We start from the raw sequence: 19,341 nt of genomic DNA on the forward strand, positions 1-19,341 counted from the left end.
CAAGAGACCAGATATAGACATCTTATCTATATACTATCTTATCTATATTTCATCTAAGAATGAGGTTAGGGTATTGGGATTCAGGGCTAGTGCAAGGCAGGAGATAAAGTAAGAATGAATAGCAAAGAAGTGAGAATGAATATGGTTGACAGATGTAGAAAAAGGGGAGCAGATACACTGGCCAGAAGGTGGCAAGTTTGTTGATAGCTTCCCAGTCAGCTAGCTATATATCCTGTTTTATGTTGCCCTTACCAATTCCAACAAATAGATTACTTTGAAGACCCAAAGTTTTTCCTCTGAGTCCAGTTTCAGACAAGGCAGTCTCTGGAACATCTAGGCAACATCATCTGAATGGCATGGAGATGCACCTTCCATGAAGACGGGCGTCTGCTGAAGTCAGCCTGACCAGGGAGAGGATGGCTAGTGATGACAGGGAACAGTTAGAGGTTCCTGGACCTGCCAACAGGAGAGAACTCAGTCAAGGAGCAAAAGTGTGTACAGATCTATGTCTGTATTCATGTGACATTCAGCCCTTATGCTACCCTACTACACTTAGAAATTTAGTGAAATTAATTTTTTGTTGAGAGTTGACTTTTGAACAGGGCAGAAGAGAGAAACATTAGAATACTCCAGCCTGAAACTAGAATGATAAGAAAAGTAAATCTTAAAAAAAAAATTGCTGGTGTTTTATATCTTGCCCCATAGCAGGTTCTAGCTGTACTTATAGCTGAAATAAATTGTTATTCATAGCATCTTTTGGGGATTGTAAATTGATGTGAGGTACTTTTACTGGGAAACAGTTTGCCACATTTAGCAATTTGTCCAAAATCTTTAGGACATAATTTGAAAAGCAGACAAAAATCATGTATAAATATGCCATCACTGTGATAGTCCTGACATTGAAAGTCTAAACAAATTAAATATTCAAAATTAGATGAATGATTAAGTATTATAGGTAAATATAATGGACTATTCTGTGGTCATCAAGAATTATGTTGATAAATAATTTAGTGAAAACAAATTATTGTACATGAAACTTTATACTAACCATACATTATTTGCATGGGTGTATGTGCATGTGGGTATATATACATACACACACATATATTTACATATATATATATACACATACATACATAAAATCCTTCAAAGGGTAGCTTTCATTTAATAAATTTTTAAAAAATGAAAAAAAAAAAAAAAATTTTTAAAAAATGATCTTATGCAAACCAGTTTTCAAGAATGTACTGGGTGCAGTGAAGTATCTAAGTAATGTCATATTGATCTTTCTTTTTGCAAAGTAATGAATATCTTATTCTTTCAATATCAGAAGTTCCAAAATATTGAAGAAAAAATACAGACTAATTAGAAAAATGGAGAAAAGAATACATCAAAATAACACATTTCCTTCTTTGTTTTAAAAGACTGACATATACTGACAGATGTCACTCATTTCCTCTGCACTTTAGCACGTTATCGTTTATAGGTAAATTGTATGAATGCAAGGGTAGTCCTTCATAGTTCTGGGCCTTAGGGAGACAAAATATGAACTACAAAATCTCCCTCGCTGATGAATTCCTTAGAGGAATGCCTTGACACAAAAACTGAAACAGGAAAGATTTATAGGTAGAATTACCCACATTAAAATTCCCTCATGGATATTACCTGGCTAACAGAGAAGTCCCTGGCATATAGAGGAGGTGCAGCTGTGGTAAACTACTCAGAAGCCTACTTCCCCCCCCTTCCCCAGCAGCAGCCATTCCCTGCTAAGCTAACTCTGATTTTGTCATAGAACAAAAGGCTTTGCATTTCAAGAAAGGCTGGATCAGACAGCAAATCTTGCTGTGTCTAAATCAATCATGGTAGCAACAGTCCCCTTACCACTGACATGTGATGTCATTCTGATCAATGAGATGTGAGAATAAGTGCAGATGTTGCTTCTGGGAGGAGTTCTTATCTCTTAAAGTAATAGCGAAGGGATAATGTCTTTTCTTATGGATATAGTTGCAGGCGGATGTGATACTGCAGCCGTCTTGTGACTGTGAAATAGCTAGTCAAACATTAAGAATGACAGAGTAAAAGCTCAACTCCCAAGAATATGTGTCTTTTTCAAGACACTTTTCGAGACCCTAAATTAACCCACTGGGATTGACCCCAGAGCCGTCCTACCTTAGCTTTATTTTTATATAACGTGACAAAGCTCTTTTATGGTTTAAATTCTTCTGAGTTGGATATTCTGTTGCTCAAATAATTTGAACTGATATCGAAGGTAAAGAAACTGTTGGGTTGAATTCAATTATAAGTATAATGTGAGGACTGGGTTCCATCAGTAGACCCAAAGTGCTGGGAGAAAGAGAGAGGGTGCCTGTTCATATAGGACTTTATGATCTGCATTAAAGCTTTGCAGTGATGGGGAGCCTTTAGTGGTTTTGAACAAGAGTGGTAAGATTTGATTTTGCTTTTTTTAATGAATTTCTGTGTGCCTCCAGTTGTTTTATCTACCCTATTTAGACTTAATTCTTCAAATATAATAAAGCTGTTTGCTTCTATTCTTCCCATCTTTCCCCTTAGCCATTTCCCTTTTCATTGATCTTTCATAAGTCTTGTGATCTTAACCCTAATGCTATTAATCCAGGTCTCGACTTTTTGACCATATTTCTCTTCTGTTCTCTCTTCTATTTGGCCCTTGGCTCTGGATATGCTTTTCAGGGCTTTTAGTGTCTCCAAATATAAAAGTCTTTTAAATGCACAAGGTCAGGGTGAGGACTGCATTTACTAAAGTGAATACCAATGTAATTGAAGAATCTCTTTGCAAACTAAATAATTAGTCTTGAATGAATTTTTCTTTTAAATTGAATTTCCGTTCTTAGGATTGATTTTTTGTTTTTTTAGAAAGGCCAATCTACAAATGAATATATTTTTTTCCCATTCTGAATTCTTTCTCTTTTTCATAATATGGAGTCCTTAGATTCTTTCTGAAGACTTAAATTTGTTATTCGTGTTTCAGTGGAATTTGGAGCCTATGTGAAATACAACATATTTGAAATTGAGATGCCTTTTTCTTTTCCTCTTCCCTGCAATTATGTTGTGTTCTGTTACATATCCCCTGGAATGTGCCTGCTTAAACATTTAAGCAATATTCATCAAAGACCTTTTAGATTTTATTTCCTTGAATAATTAAAATAGAACTAAACAGATCTGTGCATCACAAGGGCATTGGTTTCAAGCCTGTTGGCTGTTCAACTACACTGGGGAAATTGCATGTTCAACATCGGTTTAATTATAGAGCATTTAATAAGTTTACTGATGTTATGACATCAGTGGAAAAGTTTTTTTTTTTTTTTAATGCCTTGATTTACTTAAAGGTCGGTGACTTGATTAAGAAATGAGACATAGGCAGCAGTGATCTGCCTTTCAATAGAGTTGGGCATACCTTACATCCTTTTGAGACTTCATTCTTCACTTTCTGGGCATTTTAGCAGTGGTACACATCAGGCTGAAGTTTTAGAGGGAGAACCTTCCTTTTTGACCTTCCTTTGTAGAGTGCAAAAGGAAAAATAAAGATTCCCCTTGATTCTGTCTTTTAAGGATCATAAATTATTTTTGTTTTGCTGCAAGCATGCTGGCTGATTCATTTCTAAAAGGAAGAAGGCTAATATAATTTTCCAAATGGACCCATGTACTCTCTTTTGAAGTACATTATGGCAAGACTTTCTCTTCTTTTCTATGGAAAGTCCAGAGTACAAATGTGTTATTTCACCAACACTAGCTACATTTATTTATTTACTTATTCATTTAACTCCCACTGTATAAGAAACTATGCAAGGTTTTTTTTTAATATACATAACCTCATTTATTATTCATGCCCATCTGTGAAATAGTATTTTCTATTATTTTCATTTTACAGATTAAGAAATTGAGGCTTAGAAAAACTGTGACTTGCCTAATACCATACTGTTTATTTGGTTAAGACCATTTGTTTGAAATTAGTGAGGATTAAGTGATAGGCAATTTTGAAAGAACAAAATAGGAAGCATGTTTAATAGGATTAAAAGGATAGATAAAACAGACATAATGGAAGAGGAAGAGAAGACCCTGAGAACGTTTCCTTGATCGTCTTGCCATGCCCTGGTCCACAAAGCAGCCTATCCCAAGAACAGTCCTCTGGGCAGACTTTCCTTCTGTCTAACCTCTTCTGCATTTACCCAGCCCTCTCCTTTCTGAAGGTCCCAGACACTACCATTTTATTTCTCTCTGAAGAGCTTCCTGTAGCCATTCTAAGTGCTAGACCTAAAACATCTGTTAGCAGCAAATTTTCTTCCTTTCCTGTCATCTGAGAATGGGTCTATTTCCCTTCCCTAGAAGATCATTTCACCCGATATAAGATTTGGTTGGCCAGTTCTTTTCTTTCACTATTTGAAAAATGTTATGCCACTTCCCTCTGGTCTCCTTTGTTTCACGTGAGACATTGCCTATCGTGGACATTGTTTTATCTTTTCCTGTTAATGTGTCATTTCTCTCCAGTTACTTTAAAGATTTTTTTCCTTTGTTTTTACTTTAATCATGATGTATCTTAATATAGATTTCTTTGGGCTTATCCTGTTTATAGTTTTCTCAGCTTTTTGTATCTATATGTTTATACATTTCACTCAGTTTGAGAAGTTTTCCACCATAACTTCTCTGAATAATTTTTCAGTCTGCTCTTCTCTTTTTCTGGGACTTTGATAAAATGAGTGTTAGATCTTTTGTCATTAAGCCACAGAATGCTGATGCTCTGTTCTCTCTGTCTCTCTTTTTTTGAGTGTAATTGACATACAATGTTACATTAGTTTCGGATATACAACATAATGATTCAGCAACTCTATACATCATGCTGCGCTTACCAGAAGGATAACTACCATCTGTCACTATACAATGCTAGTAAAATACTATTGATTGTATGTATTCCTTTGCTGTACTTTTCATCCCTATGACTTATTCATTCCATAAATGGAATGCTATACTTCCCCCTCCCTTTCACCCATTTTGCCCAACCCCCCCTTCTCTGTGGCAATCATTAGTTTGTTCTATATATGGGTCTGTTTCTGGATCTTTTTGTTGTTTATTTCTTTGTTTGTAGATTCCACATATAAGTGAAATCATATGGAATTTGTTTTTCCCTTTCTGACTTATTTCACTTAGCATAGTACCCTCTAGGTCCATCCATGTTGTCCCAAATGGCAAGATCTCATTTTTTTCTATGGCCTAGTAATTTTCCATTTTGTGTGTGCATGTGTGTGTGTGATACACCACATCCTCTTTATCCATTAACCTATTGGTGGACACTTAAGTTGTTTCCTTATTTTGGTTATTATAATTGATGTTGCAGTAACATAGGGGTTATATTTGAATTAATGTTTTCATTTTCTTTAGGTAAATACTCAGTAGTGGAATTACTGGATCATATGGTAATTCTATTTTTAATTTCTTGAGGAGCCTCTGTACTGTTTTCCACAGTGGCTGCACCAATTTACATTCCCACCAACAGTGTATGTGGGGCTCCTTTTGCTCCATGTCCTCACCACTTGTCATTTTTTGTCTTTTTGATACTGGCCTTTCTGACTGGTATGAGGTGATATCTCATTGAGGTTTTAGTTTGCATATGCTTGGTGATTAGTGATGTTGAGCATCTTTTCATGTGTTTGTTGTCTTCTTTAGAAAAATGCTTATTCAAATCCTCTGCCCATTTTAATCATATTTTTTCCCTGGTGTTGAGTTGTATAAGTTTGTTAAGTATATTTTGGATATCAACTTTTTATTGAATATGTTGTTTGCAGATATCTTTTCCCATTCAGTAGCTTGCCTTTTATTTTCTTGATGGTTTTCTTCACTGTACACAAGAGACGGTTCTTTTGTTTCAGTCTTATTTCTCTTGTTTACATTGGGTGAATTCTGTTGATCTATTTTCAGATTTACTAATTCTATCCTCTATCCTCTCCATCCTACTTTTGAGATCATTTGGTGAATGTTTTTTATTTTTTAATTTCAGTTATTGTATTCTTTTATGCTTTCCATATGGTTCTTTTTTAAAAAAATATTTCTTTGCTTAGTTTTTCTGTTTTTTCCTTTGTTTCAAGAGAATTCATAACTAGTTGTTGAAGCATTTTTATGATAGCTGCATTCAAATCCTTTTAAGATAATTTCAACATCTGAATCATCATGATATTGGCACCAGTTGATTGTCTCTTCTTATTCAGATCATGATTTTCCTCATTTTTGGTATCTGTTATATCCTGGACACATTAGTTATTTGGATAAAAGATTGTTGATCCTACTTAATTTCCAATTCAGATAGTTATGTTGCTTAGGTACAGTATATAGTTCTGTTCCACTTTTATGGGGTTTCATTCCAATGACAGTTTACAGATCCCTTACAATGTTAATTTGCTCTGCTTCATTATTCTGGTAGTGGTGGGACTCTGTCTCTGCTGGTGTTATGTACATGGGCAAAAGGCACCTCCTTTCTATCTCTAGTCCCTGTTCTATGTAAGCAAGAGGACAGAAGCCACTGATTCTGGGTGTCTCTGTAACACTAGGTAGAGGGCAAAGAAGCAGGGCTCTGCTGATGCTGTCACTTCCAGATTAAATTGCCACATAGGGCTCCAGTTATGGGGTGGAAGTTGTTTTGAAGTTTTGCTGTAGCTCCTAGTGATGGTAGTCCTCTACTCGTAATGCCCTGGTTCCAAAGTGGAACTGTGATGGCTTGGGGTTTCCTACTGCTAGTGGATCAAATTGCTGCCCTGCTCATTTGTGAAGTAGAAGCTTATATAGTTAAGGTCTACTGGTGCTGTTCTGTTGCTGGCTGATTGGGCAATTGCTGGGGCCTTGGTTATGAAGCAGAGCCTGGGACTCCCTGTTTTGTCTCTTTTGGGCTTTACTCTTCCCTATCTGTCTTCCCTACCTCTTTCCTTTCTTCCTGTCTAGTATATCGTCTGGGAGTATATGAGAAATAATAAAGAGACTCTGGGAACTTAAATTGTCATTACTCAGTTCCTGAGTTTCCTAACTGGTCTTACAGTTTTCAGAATTATCAATGTCTGATGAAGAATTTCAAGAATATTTTATTTATAGGAAAGAATCAGGGAATAGTAAGTTTATGCCCCATCTACCCAAATTCATTTTAATCAGTACTGTTTGCTGGGATCTTGGGGTTTCTATCTGAAATTTCTACAGTCATTTATACAGGTCCCCAATGATATTTATATGATAGCTGATGAGGGGTAACACCAACCCTCTACTTGTCTCTTCTATAGTGTATTAAAAAAAATCTGATCCAACACCTCTTTCTGAATGAGAAGGGATAACAAAGGAAATGGAAACAAGGAAGAGGAGGGGCCTAAGATTTTAAGCTGGGAGCCTCAAAACTTGTTTTGAAATGCATTCGTTTACTGCATCCCTAGTAAGGGCTTAGTTTTATAGGATAAATAACCTGGACTTTGTAAGCATCGCTGTCTTTAGGTACTTTGTTTACTTTTGTTTTCTGTTCTCCTTCAGAGTTCCAAAGGGATATAAAGCTGTCTTGGAAAATATGAACCCATTTAGGTTACATTAAATTAGAGAAGTAGAAAAAAAATAAAACAGGAAATATAACGAAAGATCACAGTGTTCCTTCTCTTTCCTTCTTTCTACTGAGATCAACAATAAGGTCAAACTAGAGGCTCAGAAAGTTTGAGAAAAAAAAAAAAACAACAATACCTAAATGCCTTATTCTCTTGTTTCTCACGGATATGATACACCCTAACCTCATTCATTTTCCTTAGGTACAACCTCTGACGGTTTGCTGGTCTTCTTCCCTTATGACAAGAGTCTTCAGGTATTGAGCAAACACATGCTGTTCTCTATTAATGAGGTTTGATATCTTTATCTTCCTCCTTCCTTCAGCTCTATGAGCTTGATTAGCTTCTCAATTATAATAAAACATAACACAACAAAATAACCTCAATCACTTCCTACAAATTGTGTTCTGAGTCTCCAAGAAGTGGCCTTAATGAATTGAGATGTGTTGCAGACATCAAAATGTTATAATAAGCAAAGGACTGATGTGTGGAATACCAGCAGAGTAGGGAACACTCTAAGGATGCTCAGTGAAATGGTGACATGCAGTAGCCATACTCTCCTACATAGAGTCAAAAGGATCCTTTCCAAGAGAGTTGAACAGATATAGTTTATTCAGTTTATCTGAATAAACTCGTTAGTCTGTTCAGAGAAGGGCTTTGTAAAATTCAATGTGAAGAGGAGGAAAGAAGGAATGGTATTGCTATGAAAATGACAGCATCACATTTTCCAGAGTGACCCATTTTCTAAAATTTTTATTTAGCCCTAAGTAAATTATAGGTACTAGATTAAATAATTTCTGACAAAATACAGTTATAGTATTTCACTGTATTCTACTTCCAATCTATTCTCCAGAGCCAGAATTACCATTTTAAAAGGCAAACAATTTATAATTCATCCATTTAAATCCTTTAACAGTCTCTTATTTTTCTCAGGATAAAGACCAAACTCATAACTCTCACCTGAACAGACCTGCATGGTCTTGTTCTCAATTTCTCCTCCTGTCTCCTCATGTCATAGACCTCTGTTATCTTTTCCATCCCTACTATACCAATCATCCCTGCTGACCATGCATCCACTTGGTTTGGGGCCTATATGCATGCTGTTCTTGATGTCTGGAACACCTTAATTTCATCCCTCTCCTTGTGGCCTAAATAAATGGTGCTTCTCCTTCATATCCCAAACAATCTTCATGTCTTCGAGGAAGTCCTTATCTCCTTAAATTCTGCTATTCTGGACAATATTTACACACCATAACTCTCCATCATAGTATTGGTTATAGTCCCATTTTAAAATTATAAATCTAAATATTGCTCTCTTTCTTCCTGATTAGACTAGATGCTCCAAGAGTCCAGGGACATTCACTGTTTTTGTATAGGTATCTCCAGAGCTTAGTGCAGTACTTGACACAGAGTTAGGTACTCAGAAAATATTTTTCAATGTATAGATGAATGCTTTGGTTTATTATATGATTATTGATAAGATAATAAAAAACATCAAGCAAGGTGTGCTGTATACAACATGAGCTAAAAAATACTAATGAATACATGAATAAATGAATGTTGAGTGAATTAACAAGTGACTATATGTGAGTGAATTAACTACTTGTGAATTAGTAAATCATCTATCCTTTTAGTTTGACTTTTTCTGGCCCTATATTTATATCTATAGAATTCCTCTTTCCTCTCAAACAGGAGGAAGAATACAACTAATTTCTATTATTGACCTTTTAAAAAATAATAAATTCACAGGATGTGCTATAAAATAAATTATGCAATATGTGCCAAAGGCCAAGACAAACCATTCAAAGAATATCCATCTTTTTGTGTCCTGGTCCTATCCCCATTCTCTATGGAAACTGATTAGCTCTTAGAAAGGAGGAGGATTTGGGTGAGCCAAAGTCACAAAGTCTGTGTGATTTAGGCGTGATGTGACTTGTACATCTGTAATTCATAGTTGTTTTGGTTTCTCTAGCATCTCCAGGGCAGTGGTACACCAGTAGTGCTTTTATTCCTCTCTTTACCTCTTCTGCACATAAATATACACTATAATTGCTGTAAGTCCAGCACATCTCAATAGTGATATGTTTTAAATCTTGAGTAAACTCCCCTTAATTGACATGCTCACCCCCTTGTTGAATGCATCATCCAGAAAGATGACTTACAATAGCATTGCTCTCAGTATCCTATTGGCCTAAGCTAAAAAGGGAGGTAAAGAGTCCTCATATTTCTAGATTTTAAAGAGACACTACGGATCTATTCTAGAAACCATACTTTTTTAGTTAATTTATTAGCTGGTTTTAATTACACCTCTAGAGAAAGCTGAATGATGCTCAAATTGCAACATACAAAGTCCAGCAAATAAATTATTGCTGTGATCTTAGTGGCATGCTGGGCACATCAGAAAAAATGTTTTCCCTTCATATGAGATAATTTTTACTAAAAATGGAAGATATAATAACCTAAAGTTATTCTAACAAAATTGGTGCCTGGAGTTGATGACACCTCACGAGCCTGAGGTTGTCACATCTCTCTTCCCTCTCTGCCTCTTCGAGAGACAAGAAAACATTAAAGGGACAGGCATTTTCATGCTGTTTTTTGGCCTTGTAGGACCCTACTGGGCAGTAAGGGGCATGAAAAAGGAGAACCAGAATGAGGGTGAGGAGACATGCCTGGAGGATTGTCTTTGCTCTGAACCTCAGTTTCCTCGTCTATAAGAGGGAACCAGGTTATGATGATTTTTATGGTTGTTTGAAGCACTACTATTTAATTGATTATTTTTCTTTAAGGTTTTTTAAGATACAAAGGCTAATTACTATGGAATATATTTTAGTTGTTTAAATATTTATTTGAGAGAGCAAGTGCATGCGTGAGTTGGGGGAGAAGCAGAGGAGGAGGGAGAAGGAGAATCCCAAGCAGACTCCCTGCTGAGTGGGGAGCCCAACATGGGGCTCCATCTCATGACCCTAAGATTATAACCTGAGCCAAAATCAAAAATTGGATCCATAACCAACTGAGCCATCCAGGGGCCTCAGTACAGACTATATTTTTTAAATGAATTGGATATATATCACACTGATATCATTAGAACTTTGCACCCAATTTTATAGGGCTGGAATGTTGATTGATTGATATGCTTTCTTAGCCATAAAATTTAATTATTTACACCAGTATTTTGAAGGGAGAGAGTAACATTGGGTTATCTCAATATGTAATGGGATATTAGAGGTGGAGTGGGACTTGAAACAAAAAGGGTGAGGAAGTGTAGGATATAGTCTCTCCACGTGAATTTGTGTACATGCTTACAGTCTGCCTAGCTTTGATGTTTAGTATCCCTTTATCTGTGCACAATCCTCTCACTTTGTGGCCTCTGTTTCCATTGTTCTATCCTGTGTGCTCCTGGTTCCCATGTACAGAAGGCTACATAGATCTGTTATCCCTTAAATGATGCATGGTCTAGGTGTTCTTCATCCATAAAAAATTTACATGTTCTTTGTGCCTTCCATCATAGGTCCATCTGCTCTACTTTTAAAAATGGCAATTAATCTTATGACAAATATATTTATGTTGTTGACATTTTAATGAGAAATTTTCTACTTTTTTTAAAGCTTTTATTTATTTATTCATGAGAGACACACACACACAGAGGCAGAGACACAGGCAGAGGGAGAAGCAGACTCCCTGCAAAGAGCCCGATGCGGAAGTGGATCCTGGGCCCGGGGATCATGCCCTGAGCTGCAGGTAGATGCTCAACTGCTAAGCCACACAGGCATCCTGTAATTTTCTACTTTCTTATATTTACATTTATAATGGATATATATATGGCCTGAAAAAAATAATGGCATTTTGCCATCTAACCCCAGGTAGAAACTGTAATGGGAAAACATCAAAGAAAGTGCAAGGGTTCAAGTACAAGCTGACAGTAGAGAATTTAGGCTAGTTTGGTTTTAGGATGTCTTCTAGTATCATGTGAAGACTCAAACCAGAAGAACTACAACTTCAGTTTATATAAATATGGTGATGGGGATCATTATGTTTTGAAATATTTTAAAATATATTCTGTCTTGAAATTTTTCTTGACCCGTGGCTTTTAAAAATATGTAACATCTTTATTAAGGTAGGTTTTTATAGTCTGAAGCAGATTTTGGTGCTTCAGAAGAACATAAGCCACCTATAATAAGGCATTTCTCATCTTGGACTATTAAATTCTATTTTCTTGTTTATCTTACATGCCAGTATGTTTTTTCTTTTTCTTTTTTTTTTTATGATAGTCACAGAGAGAGAGAGAGAGAGAGAGAGGCAGAGACACAGACAGAGGGAGAAGCAGGCTCCATGCACTGGGAACCTGACGTGGGATTCGATCCTGGGTCTCCAGGATCGTGCCCTGGGCCAAAGGCAGGCGCTAAACCGCTGTGCCACCCAGGGATCCCATGCCAGTATGTTTTTGAAGGATAACTTAGAGAAAAGCATGCAGCCTACTTCCTTCCAGCAGATGGCTTATGGAAGAGAGACACTGAAAAGCAAATGGACTATATACATTAGGATCCTTTTCCTAATCCTACACCCTGGGCCCTTCTGGCTGACTAATGGTGGGAGGTTCCTTACAACCAATGACAGGAAAGTTTGAGAACTTGGGCTAGTAACCAAGTTTCCCATTCATGGACACATTTTGTGTTTATAGCTGATATGGTACATTCTAATTTATTTGTGCTTGTATATCACTTTTGCTAATTAATAAATACTAGGAATAAGCTGGATTACTGGGGGCAGCCCCACATGAGCTAGATAGAGGTGGGGGTAGGCAGAGCTGCAGAGCCTTACTGAGTCATTGCTCAGGAATCCCCATGACCTGTGTGTGGCATATGAGTGATCCCAGAGAGAGGCACAGGTGCTGGTAGAGGTGTCTGGAAGAGACCTGGGGTCGAATAAAGACACTGTGTTGGGAAGGACCTTGAGACCCAAAGGCAAAGAGCAATGCCATGGATACCAGTAGAAAGCTCCTATTTATCATGGCCCAACCTGCCTACCTTCAACATACCTCAGAGTCAACCAGTCTGGTAACAGAATCAGATAGTTACCAGGGACTGCAGGGATGGAGAGATGGGGGATTATAATCAAAGGCTATAAAGTTTCAAGCAAGATAAATAAGCTCTAGAGATCTGATGTGCAACATTTTACCTGGTCAGCAGTAATATATCGTATAGTTAAAAATTTCTTGAGAGGGTAGATATCATGTCAAATGGTATGATGACAATAAAATAAAGTTGAGAAAAAGAAGAATCAGGCCAGACCCTTTTACATTAATTTTTGTATCCTGTCACTTTACTGAATTCATTTGTCATTTCTAGTAGTTTTTTGGTGAAGTCTTTAGGCGTTTCTATAGATTTTATCATGTCATCTTTAAATAGTTTTATGTTTTCCTTACCAATTTTATAATTTTTATTTCTTTATGTTGCTGATTGCTGTGGCTAGGATTTCCAGTATTTTGCTGAATAAAAGTGGTATGAGTAGACATCTTTGTCTTGTTTCTGACCTTAGGGGGAAAGCTCCTAGTTTTTCACCATTGAGTATACTATGGGTTTTCCATATAAGGCCTTTATTACACTGAGGTATGTTATCTCTAAATCTGTATTGCTTAGGGTTTTTATAATGAATGGATGTTGTACTTTGTCAAATGCTTTTTCTGGACCTATTGAAATGAGTAGGGTTTTTATCCTTTCTTTTATTGATGTAATGTATCATGTTGTTTTGTGAATAATGAACCACTCTTGCACCCTGGAATAAATGCCACTTGATCATGGTGTGTGACTTTTAGAAATGTGTCATTGGATTAAGTTTACTAATATTTTAGAATATTTTGAAGACTTTTTTATCTATATTCACCAATATATTGGCCTGTAGTTGTCTTTTTGTGGTACTTTTATCTGGTTTTCGTATCAGGGTAATGCTGGCCTCATAGAATGAACTTGGAAGTTTTCCTTCCTCTTTTGTTTTTTTGGAATAGCTTGAGAAGAATAGGTATTAGAGCTTCTTGAAATGTTTGGTAGAATTCCCCCAGGAAGCCATCTGGTCCTGGACTTTCATTTGTTGGAAGTTTTTTGATTACTGATTTAATTTCAATGCTGGTGAACAGTCTGTTCAAATTTTCTATTTCTTCTTGCTTTAGCTTTTGGTAGGTAGTATGTTTCTAAGGACTTATCCATTTCTTCTATGTAGTCTAATTTGTTGGTAAACCTTGGCTAAACAGATTAAAGAGAATACTGAGGATACACTATAGAACTTGGAAGAAGGGGGAATTCTATTGCCATGAGCTCATGTAGGCCATGCCTTTCTCTTATACCTACATATAGTTTTGGAAAGGAAAGGAAGCGGGGCAGAAGTTTGAATGATCAAACACTGACCTAAGTACATGATGCAGAGATTGTGTCATTTAAAGATACTTCTTAAATTATTGCCTCATATTAGCATTAAATTACTGCACTGAATTAAAATTTAGTAACTCGTCCCCCCACAGCTACCCATTAGTCAGAGGGCTTGTGAGAAAGAACAGATGAGTTAGAAATAAAGTAGCTATTTGTTCCTTGCACTTCTGACTGTTATGTGAGTAATGTTTGACCCAAGTGCCCATGTTTTTTCCTCACTGGCCTTTTCTATGGAAGTTCCGGAACTCAACCTGTACCTACTGAACACAAAATATAGTATTTTAGATGGCTATTGTCTCTGATCTGAGAAATTATTTTACCATGGGGAATCACAAGATAAATTAATGAAAAACACCTCAAAATAGATAAATGATATATTTCTAGATGGCAGAAAACTGTGTTTAGAATTTCCTAAGTGCTTTGGTACACGCACACACACCCATATATACATGAACATGGTATCTAGAAAACTGCTTGTTACATAGTAGGTTTTTAGTTACTATTTGATAGATTGTGCTGGGGAATTACACATTCATCTACAATGCAAATGGATATTTATTTTCAAGAGTTTATTGACAGTCCCTTGGCAATGCAGGCATGTGTACTTTGTGGTTTTCTTCTCTGAGCTTTTGAGATTGACTTAGATATTTTAGGTCTGGTTGGAAGTTTTCAGGGATAATGATCAAAAATAAGATCTTGGCATTTCAGTCTTATGGCAAGAGAGTGAATTAATAGCCCATGGACAGAAATAGCTAGGTTTTATTCTTCTGGAACATTTCCTTCTGCCTAGAAGAATGCTTGAAGTCTGCCTCAATCTCTGCTTGTAATAAGTATCTCAAATTCATGCAGCTCCCAGGTGATACTTTGCAGATCCCCTTCTACAGAGTGAAGGGTTGGACCTGGCACATGTTACCTAACCTAAACCCCTCTAAAAGTTCCTGCAATTTATAAATTATTTATTAGTACTCAAGGAGTATAAAGAAAGAAAGAAGAGTAGAAGAGATTTAGAAAATTCTAGAGCCAAAGACAGTGGAGCTGATAGTAATAAATTTATATAGACTGAGTTATGTTAGGAAATGCACGAAACAGTCTTAGTACTCATAGACTGGGCACTCATCAAGTTTTCAAAGATGGAGTTTCATCATATAGAACTAAGTGCCAAGTACTATGTTTCCTAGATTGCATCTTCTAGCAAACAGAAGAGTCTGACGGAATATAGTATTTACAGGGTCTTCCCAGGCTTGAAAAGGTTCTCTGGAGTCCGGGGCTGCAGAAGGAAAAGAATGTGCAGGAGGCAAAGAATGTACTAACCTAACCCATTTTTAACAGGACAGAAAGAGACTATTAAACAGAACCAAGGCAGGAGGAAGCAAAGAAAGACCCAGTCTGTAACTTTAAGAATATCTTTAAATGATCTCTATGTGTTCTCTTTTTTACTTTTTCTCCTAATTATGAAAAGATGAAGTGGATTTAGTTTCAGGACACTATGGAATGGGGAAAACTGATTAGTTTGTGTCCTACACCATAGAATATGAGGGTTGAGAAAACACCAAAGGGAGACAGCTGGCAACAGTTAATTGCATGTCTAGTACATAGGATCAAGAACAGTGAAGTCCCTGCGGTTTTGACAAAGGCCTTAGCTCCAAGCAACAAAAGGACCCACAGGTATATTATTCTGAAAGGCTAAAATTTTAGTTCGCCAGTTGAAAATTTATGATTTCTAAATTCCTTCCAGTTGTATCTATGTTACTATGTTAAACGTGTCCTCTCATCTAATGTATAATCCCACTGTTCTTCAGCCAAGTGAGTCTTCCAACTATATGTTAAGCTACCTTGAGTCATTCCTGCATTTTCGGAGATTAACAAGTTGTAGGGGCATTGTGAATGAAAGAATAAGTGTTTACATGTTGTATGATAACTATGCTCTTCATCCTTCCTTTTCTCCAATTTGTGATAAAAAACTGTCTCCAACCCATGAAGACTGGTTACATGGTTTCCATCTCATGTTCAACTCTTATTTAATACTTGTCTGTTAAACATTCAAAACTGTGTGGGTAAGGTGCTTTCTAAGTTTGAATTTGAATAAACCAAATCACACAGTGGGATCAATGAGTGAATAGACAATTTCATTTTCCATGATGATCCTTTGTAACAAATAAGAAACAAAACCTTCTAACTGATGGTATTTCATGGTTTGAGTAAGAAGAGATAGGAAATTATGGCAGCATACAGAGAATATAGGATCTCTGGATCAACAAGGCTCTTGCCTTCCAGGTGGTCCCAGTGTAGGTGAAGCAATCCTAAGAGGGACTCCTAGTGGGAGGGAGCAGGGTGTCCTTCTACGAATATCTGAACCACCAAGTTCCTATCAGCCTCTCTTTGCCTGCTACAAAGACAAGATCCTTTTGCCACAGCTCAGCGACTTCACGGTGATAATTTTGCTAAAGCCTAACAGGGCAGAGCACTGCAAATACAGGGATATTTTCTTTCAGCCCTCCAATGACCCACAACTGGTTCCTATTATTAATAATTCCTCTAAGATTTATCTTCACAAAAAAGCACCAAGACTTCCACAGTTAAGGAAAGACAGGACTGCAGACTCCTGCTCTGAATTGTTTCCTGAGCTTCTTCATTATTTACTGAGATTCCTGAAATGCAAACAATCAGAGTCTTATCAGGCAAAGGCAGATCCCCAGAGCCTTTTATCATTCAGTCTGCAATTTTGAATTTCCTCTATAACCAGACAGCATACCAAATGAAGCTAGACTCTTTAAAGGGAAATGAGGCAATTGGAATGTCAATTTTATTTAGTAATATATTGTAAAATCTTAAACAGCATATCCGGCTGATTGACAAAATCCATCCAACTGTTAAGGGCAAAACAAAACTATCTCAAGAGGTACAGTTATGCAGATCTTGCTTTTACCTATAGGCAGATATTTAAAGAGAAAGAGAGAGAGAGACAGAAAATATTGAAGCAGAATGCAACATCTGGAATTGTCCAACTGATAAAATTCAGAGAAAGAATAAGGGAGTTAGAAGCAAGGATATCATGTCATGTTTTCTTTCTTCTTCTTCAATGAGCCTTTTAACTTTTTCCACAGGCTGTCTTTTCTCTTCAGTTTCTTTTCCATCAAGGATGGCATGGACTCCTTCTTGCGGATTTCTCTCACGAGACCATGAAAGGCATCATCAATGCAGAATCTGAGGGCCGCAGAGGTCTCAAAAAAAGCACAGTTATATTCCCGGGCCAGACTCAAGCCTTCTTCTGTAGAGACCTAAGGAAAAATAAATGGTAGTAAAAAGAGAGAAAGGGAGAGATGCTTACATCAAAAACTATGTTTTCTATCAGGACTGTGGACATGTTAAATGGAAAAAAATGTAAAGGAAAAGTATACTAATGAGAATTTGTTGTAAAGGGAGATTTCTAAAATTTCTTAACTTGAAGGGCAAATGAGAAATCAGAACCTCTAAAAGCGCAACTGAGTAATTAAAATTCTCTAAACTTCCAAAAAAACGGTCCAAAAAGTGGTCAAAACCATGGCTTTAGCATAAAACTGGTTTCTAAGTTTCAGCTCTCCAACTTTTGAGTCTTGCAAACTTGGGTAAACTTCTTAACCTTTTGGCCTGAGTATCTCATTTGTAATCTAGGATAATGACACCTACCTCCAAGGCTCTTTGTTAGTGTGTTTGATACACCTTTACAGATAATGTTGCTGAGTACATACTGAAAACTTTATAACTACTATTATTTATTAACTATAGTCCAGAGATTTCAGTTAAGAATAAGCCATGATAAAGTTGCCATGAACTTGAAAAACAATCTTCTGACAAAACAAAAGCAAAACACCACCATTATAAGTCTCTAGCTAAGCACTTTAGAGCATGGTTAGAGCTTTACGTAAGTTTCATGGCACTAAACCATGATGTGGTGCATGTTATTGCAATGGGTCCTCTAGAGATGATAAGCTGAAGTCATAATTATGCCTTAACATCTCTTTAATGTTAACTACAGTGCCTGGTACTTAAGTCACCATTAGAGGAGAAAGGATGATTAATAAAAAAACCTGGATTAAGATGCAAACATAAGTGATGCACAAATATTTAAACAGGGAATTATATGACACTGTAGTTGGGTGCCAATGATACTGCTCAAACTTTAGCATTCCCATTAAGCTCTACTAGAGTATTCACATTGGCTTGAAGAAAGCAGGAATAATGCTGCTTTGACTCAGTATGTTCTGATGGCCTCTTTGTCCATACTGGTCTATTTATTAAAGTAACTTACACGGTTGTTTATTTGTATATTCATGTTTCCTGCCAAATTTCCATTTGTATATGGTGAACTGGAGGACTCCATCAGCCTGCACTCTGAAGTGACTGACTATGGGGAGTAGAGCACCCAGTTCACCAGGATGGACATATTCACCAGGCATAACTAAGGAACTTTGTTCTGTTAAGCTGCTGACATTTTGGAGTTGTTTGTAACTAGAACATAAACCACTTTTTCTTAACTGATACACCATATTGTATTGCCAAAAAAGGGGGGTTGAGCTGGGAAATAAAAACAGGTCTGATTTCAAAGCCAGGTCCTGTCTAGTCTATGAAAGATCAACCTCACTAAGGGCTTTCATTCCTGCTGGCAAACATACCAGTCCTTTTCTAAGCTCATGTCTATCTTATAGTAACTAAAGAACACAGCTAAAAACAACCAACTGAAGTTATGAAGATTCTGTCTTACCGGCAATTAGACAAAGTCATACATTAAGTTGTCTAATTTCTAAGGAATCACAGGTGACAGTCTTACCAAATGTTTTGACACTACATACCATGTGTTGCCATTTATTTTTTAGTCTCCTACAACATTTTTCCCAACTCAGAAGCTAACGGACACATATTTTATGTGCTTTTTATAGTAACACCATATTTCTGGTACGATTTTCTAGATTAATCACCTTTCGTTAAGCCACACACACACACACACACACACACACACACAACTCCAAAATCTCTGCTGTGGTTTACAAAAGTGTTTTTGTTCTTACTGCTTATTAGCAGCTGGAGGGCAACTGTGTCAGTTTAGCTCCAGACTATGGATTGAGATCTGGTTGATCCTTTCTGTATTCTTATTCTGAGACTCAGACTCAAAGAGCACATCTTATCTGGGATATGATATTCCCATGACAGAGCAGTGGGCAAGAGGCAGAGAGTATTTTATCTACATCCTAAAGGTCAAAAGACAAGTGAAGAAACCTGAAGTCAATGAAGCAGGATGTATCCTCAGTTCACAAAGAATTATAAAGAAATAGAATTTACCAAAACCATTTATA

At 36.7% G+C, this 19,341-nt stretch overlaps 1 protein-coding gene across 9 annotated transcripts in view; it reads right to left on the reverse strand.

Annotated features, from left to right (window-relative positions):
- Window positions 1-16,792: 16,792 nt before the first annotated feature.
- The window catches only part of RIT2 (Ras like without CAAX 2), a 468,395-nt gene continuing 465,846 nt past the window's right edge, over window positions 16,793-19,341 (reverse strand). For 7 of the 9 annotated variants that reach the window (XM_072829420.1, XM_072829421.1, XM_072829419.1 and 4 more), the window contains one exon: window positions 16,793-17,289. In XM_072829420.1, coding sequence (XP_072685521.1) covers window positions 17,062-17,289 — 228 coding nt within the window. In that variant the 3' untranslated portion in view covers window positions 16,793-17,061. The remainder of the gene's footprint in view (window positions 17,290-19,341) is intronic. The other 2 variants (XM_072829424.1, XR_012032560.1) reach the window with 2 other exon arrangements.

The sequence above is a fragment of the Canis lupus genome, chromosome 6, assembly GCF_048164855.1.
Source record: "Canis lupus baileyi chromosome 6, mCanLup2.hap1, whole genome shotgun sequence".
NCBI classification, from domain to species: Eukaryota; Metazoa; Chordata; class Mammalia; order Carnivora; family Canidae; genus Canis; species Canis lupus.